This window comes from Carlito syrichta, unplaced genomic scaffold (assembly GCF_000164805.1).
Source record: "Carlito syrichta isolate Samal-C Ts95f unplaced genomic scaffold, Tarsius_syrichta-2.0.1 Scaffold301826, whole genome shotgun sequence".
NCBI classification, from domain to species: domain Eukaryota; kingdom Metazoa; phylum Chordata; class Mammalia; order Primates; family Tarsiidae; genus Carlito; species Carlito syrichta.
The window spans coordinates 655,930-661,637 of record NW_007245922.1 but is presented as its reverse complement, the minus strand read 5'-3'; the positions used below and the strand labels follow the sequence as shown (position 1 = coordinate 661,637).

General features: G+C 38.9%; 1 protein-coding gene across 1 annotated transcript in view; it reads left to right on the top strand.

The window, feature by feature from the left end:
* Window positions 1-5,447, top strand: part of CCDC141 (coiled-coil domain containing 141) — a 223,786-nt gene extending 218,339 nt beyond the window's left edge. Inside the window, exons 23-24 of the mRNA XM_008055343.2 lie at window positions 1,756-2,600; window positions 5,085-5,447. Of these exons, the coding sequence (XP_008053534.1) occupies window positions 1,756-2,600; window positions 5,085-5,355 (1,116 nt within the window). The 3' untranslated portion in view covers window positions 5,356-5,447. The remainder of the gene's footprint in view (window positions 1-1,755; window positions 2,601-5,084) is intronic.
* Window positions 5,448-5,708: the final 261 nt, after the last annotated feature.

Here is a 5,708-nt window from a genome sequence, read left to right as displayed (position 1 = left end):
AAAAAAAAAAAAAAAAAAAAAAAAAAAAAAAAAGAAAGAAGAGGGGGAATTGGGGAGTTTAATTGTTTAATGGCTACAGAGTTTCAATTTGGAAAGATGAAAAAGTTCTGGAGATGGATGATGGTGATGGTTGCACAACAATATGAATGTGCTTGATACCACTGCATTGTACACTTAAAAATGATTACAATGATAAATTTGCGGGTATGTGTATTTTACTTCAATTATTTAGTAGAAAATGGCTGAAGGAAACCATTTTCTCTAAGCTGGGTTACTGCTTTCTCTGAGGAAAGGTCACCTCTGTGGAATAATATAAGGAACATTGTTTTGCTTTGACTCTTCAACCTGAAAACACATTTATTTTCTGTGAAATCACTTATATAATGTATGTCAAGAGCAAGAGTAAGGTCTGATATGAAGAAACCAAAGCCAAGGCAAGATATGACTGTCCTATGTGCATTAGTTGCAATGGGACAAATAGCAGTGCTTGCTAAGTAGAAATATACCCAAAATGCTGAGGAAAGGAATAGAAAGTAGATATAATACAAGCAGGTTAGAATAGATAAGATCACCTTTCAGCTTCAATGTTCTTTTGAGTTTATGTAAGGGGACATTTCATTCTCTTCTTAAACAAGAGATGGATATGGATTAGTGAGGAAAAAGACTAGGACAGTGTGAATAAAGGGAACAAGTACTGCTATTCATGGCTCCTCTCCTACACTCCAATTGGGGAAGAGAGACAAGTGGCGGGTGCTCCATTGTATCTTAGTGTGCTCTCTTGGGAAAGACCATCGCACGTGATTGTTCCATTAATACCTACATGCCCCACTAGGCTATTGTCTCCATAACTGCAGAGACTGTATCTACTTTTACTCACCAAATTATCCCTCTAATACAGCAGGATACGTAGTATATAGTAAGTGCTCAATAATTTTTTTTTATCAATGTAAGAATAAAATTAAGGATTTTAAGAATATAAACATTTAAAAAGTCACTAACAATGGCTTTCTCAAGCTGTGGTAATTAAAGTAGTCAAGTTCATAGAAACTGGTGGTTGCCAGAAGCTGAATCAGAGAGAAGAGGGGAAATTGGGGAGTTTAATTGTTTAATGGCTACAGAGTTTCAATTTGGAAAGGTGAAAAAGTTCTGGAGAGGGATGATGGTGATGGTTACACAACAATATGAATGTGCTTAATACCACCGCATTGTACACTTAAAAATGATTAACATGGTAAATTTGGGGGTATGTGTATTTTACTTCAATTATTATTTTTTAAAAAAGAATGATTTTCTTGAAAGAGAAGAGAGGTTATTTTGGGAGGGTTCAAGGGATCACCTAACAGAGGGGTCTACAATGTTCAGGAACTGTGTGTTCACATGGAGTATAGACAAACTGGACCAAAGCACAGTTTTCTGGTTGAGGAGACACCCCAGATCATAGTTTGAAAGACATTGATCCAGTCCATCCACTTCGTTACAGATGAAATCTAGGACTTTCTCTCTTTTATTTCACAAGGTCTATCACATTTTAATCAGAGACTTGAGGAAAGTTTAACAATTTCTTAGTCTGGGATGGGACTGTGCCCCAGTTGGACAGACAAATGGCATCGCATCCTTAATCCCTGTTCCAGCCTCTTCAGCGGTAACTCACTGTAGGTTTCCCAAGTTGTCTCTCTGAAGTTGAGTGTCGCTCTAATTGAACCTGGTGAGGGAAAAGTGAATGACTAAGAAAGCTTTGGCTTTTCTCTTTTCAAGGGACAGGCCCAGGTGGCAAACATTTTGGCCATCAATGGAACGGGGGAAGATGGGCTTCCACGGGACCTGAAGCTGTCCACTGAGAAGGAGGGCGGTGTCCAGGGCCTGCTCCTGCCTGAAGACATGCTGTCAGGAGAAGAATATGAGTGTGCTTCACCTGATGACATCTCCTTGCCTCCACTCCCAGGAAGCCCTGAGTCCCCTCTTGTACCATCTGACATGGAGGTGGAAGAGCCTTCCAGCTCCCCCCTCAACCTTCACATAAGGAGCCACGGGGTGCAGGCCAGGACCAGCAGTCCAGGGGAGGCCCAGGAATCTGTTCTTCCACCACCTGTGGCTTTTGCTGATGCATGCAATGATAAGAGAGAAACATTTTCAAGCCATTTTGAGAAGGCTTACTCCCAACTCAAAGCTGTGCCCCCCTTGACCTCCAGAGGATTTCTGGAAAAGAGTACTGCCTTGCAAAGAATCAGTGCTAACCATCCAGAAAGCATGCTGAGTGAGGTGCATGAGCAAGCTTCCCAGCAGCACCCCCAGGCACAGGGTGTCTTGCTACAAACACTGGAGAAAGTGCATGCTGATGATAACTTCACTAAAACCCGAGGTAGGCCGCATGCTTCCCCTGATGCATTCTCCGGCCTCGAATTTCAACCAGGTACCAGCCGGGGCTGTCAGAAGCAAATAAGAGAAGAGATTAAAAGCCCATCAGCAAAGAACAGCGTGGTCAGCCTAGCTGACCAGGCACCTAATTTCTCCAGGCTCCTGTCTAATGTAACTGTCGTGGAAGGTTCTCCAGTGACTTTGGAAGTTGAAGTAACAGGATTTCCAGAACCTACACTGACATGGTGGGTAGCCTATAATGACAAGTCATAAACAGAAACAAACTGAATCACGGAGAAAATTACTCTATGGGCACTATCTTAAAGGTTTAGAGCTAGCTGATTAATATTCTAGGATACTGCAACTCTGCATGGTGCAATCTCACATCAAACCCCCAATTCTCATTTTTGTAGCAGCATGAATAACACCCTTAAGAAAAAAAAGTAACCATATAAAATAATTTAACAAACTTCAGAAGCATTGCAAGTTGATTATACTTGTTTTTGTCTTTCTTTCAGTTTAACATTCCTCATTTCTAAAGATTGTGGGTTGAAATTCTTTCCTATTGTCTATTTCCACATAAGCATGAGATTTTCTTGGTTTAACGTCTCTTATGCAATTAAAGCACATAAGAATTTGAGATTTCCCTTTTCTCACATTTACCTATTTCATCTTTTTCCTCTTTCCAACAGTCACACATGCTATCTTGGTAATATTTGTTTTACTGAGATCTCATTTGATACATTTCCTCAACATGAGAGGTGGAATAAAACTATTTCTTTTGCAGTTGCTCCAGGTGACAGGCAATAAACTCATTTTTGAAAGGTAGTATAATAATTGAGCTGTGAACAATGTGATTTCACTCTGGAGACATCATTATTTTTTAGCCTATTTGTTTTCGTAAAAGCAAACTGTAGAATAAAGGTTTTGAATCACCTTCTGTTGTTAACAACAAAAGTAGTTCTAGCTTTCTCAATATGTGTGTTACTTTTAAACGTTTAGAAATTTCTCCATCTTAAGTAGATTTCTTTGAGGACAAAGCTACCAATATGTAAGAGTGTGCTTATACTTATAAACTAAGATAAGTAAAATAGCACTTATAATGTTTCAGTAGACATTAACAGTTTCAATTACTGTATGTCCATTGATGGTACCTGAAGTATGAACTAGTTATCTAAAGAACTTAGGAGAGACCTTTGGTTTCTCAAATTATTAAAAAGAAACCGCACTTGTGCTGTAGTGCAACCACTTATGCTCTTTGTTTTATTATTTTTACAATTGCATGCTTTTTACAAATCAGGAACTTAATATTTATGAATTTAAAATATATTTAATTCATTATTAAATCTCAGTTCACCCCAAAGAAAAATGTCTGCAGTGTTTGTTTTTGTCCACACAGTAAATAACTTGGTTAGCACATATAGTTAAAGAACCATTGCAACACATATATTGTTGAAGAACCGTGGCAGTCCTGTGAAAAAACATTTTGTCATCAGGTTTACAACCAAAAAATTAATTCAAGTATCAATTTAAAAACGATTAGAGAATCATGCATTCTTAAGAAACTTAAAAATGCAAAATTGTCACTGAGACAATGGGAACAGAAAATGATTCAGATTTGCCATGACTGCTTGTGTGGAAGAATGTGAACATAAATAAATAAACAAGAATCTCAATATATAATATAAGCATGTTATTTGCTTTATTAAAAGATGCAGTTAAGTGCTCACATCCATAGGAAACTTTTATAAATATATTAACAGTCATAATCCAGTTATATATATATCTTTCATAGTTAGAAATAGTTTTCTTCTTCCAATGAAGTCAATTTACAAAAATTAAATGAGCTAATTTCATCAGGAGATGATGTACACGTGCCTTTCTCTAAACAGCACATCTGTTTTGTCATGTGGACCTTGTGGTATGAATAGGGTGGGGCAGATGAGTCTCCCTCCAATACAAATTCCAAGGAGTCACAGCTGCTGTTCCATAGTGACTGAAAGAATAAAGCGGGCCAAATATGAGATGCTATTTCACACTCTAGGTCGTTGTTACCATAAGCAAATGGTAGCCCAGTGTGACCAGATGATTTGTTTTTGTTTATTTTTTAGAGTAGCTGGATATCTGGGTTTTCATATATAATATTCCAGTTGCTAAAAGTTGTCAAAAAATTCAGGTTTTCAAAAACATGATCTGAGCAAGACAAAGCAATTCTCTGGCCACCAGTTACCAACCTCTGCTTGAAAGAGAAACAGCTCATACTTCCAGCTACTTAGGGGGCTGAGGTGGAAGGATTACTTGAGGCCAGGAGTTCAAGACTAGCAACATAGTGAGACCCCATTTCTAAAATAATAATAATAAATTAGCTGGATGTGGTGGCATGTACCTGTAGTCTCAGTTACTCAGGATGCTGAGGTGTAGGATCACTTTGCACCCAGGAATTCAAGGCTGCAGTGAGCTATGATTGCACAACTGTTCTCCAGCCTGGACAACAAAGTGTCTGAAGAAGGAAGGAAGGAAAGGAAAGAAAGAAGGAAGGAAAGAAAGAAGGAAGGAAAGAGAGAGAGAAAGATAGAAAGGTAAACAGCCTCACTGGAATTTGTTGTAGCTACAAAGTTCCTGCTAATCCTATTGCAGTGGAAATGGGCCTATTTGCAATAGTTTTTATAACTTGGAAATGGTGTGAATAAACAGCAATCCTGACTTTAAAAACTGACTCTCTGCTTCAGGTACAAGAAGGGCCAGAGATTGTCTGCAGATGGGCACTTACAGGTTTCCCACAAGGAGACAAAGCATTTGGTGTTCATTCCAAAGGTATGTGAGGCAGATGCAGGCCTCTATGTGGCTCGGGCCCAAAACTCTAGTGGCACCCTCTCTTCCAAGATCATTCTCCACGTAACAGGTAATCGCAGGCCGCCGCCAATCAGAAGAATAAACTGGATAACGCTATGTGTCGTCTATGTCAGCGTGTCCCTACTGTACTGGCTACTCACACAATAGCTGTGTGTTGGCACCGATGGACATCATTCTCCTGCACCGACAAGACAATGCAGTTGTTGATCTTCCTGCACCTCCCACAAAGTATCTCCCACCTGGGTGTATCTCTAGTGTGGTCATCCTTCTTGTTTGACTAATACCCCTGCTGGGTGAAATAGTCAAATTTTCTTTAGTGTTTATGTATTTGAAGAGCTTGGAAAATGCTTTGCAGTGGATAAGGACACATTTTTGTACTCTAAAGAAAGGGATGTGTTCAATGAAATACACAGCAAAATTATACCATGCTTATTCCCTCCTAATTTAAGGACATGTGGATGAAAGCTGACATCTTCATAAAGATATGAGCTAAAATTCAA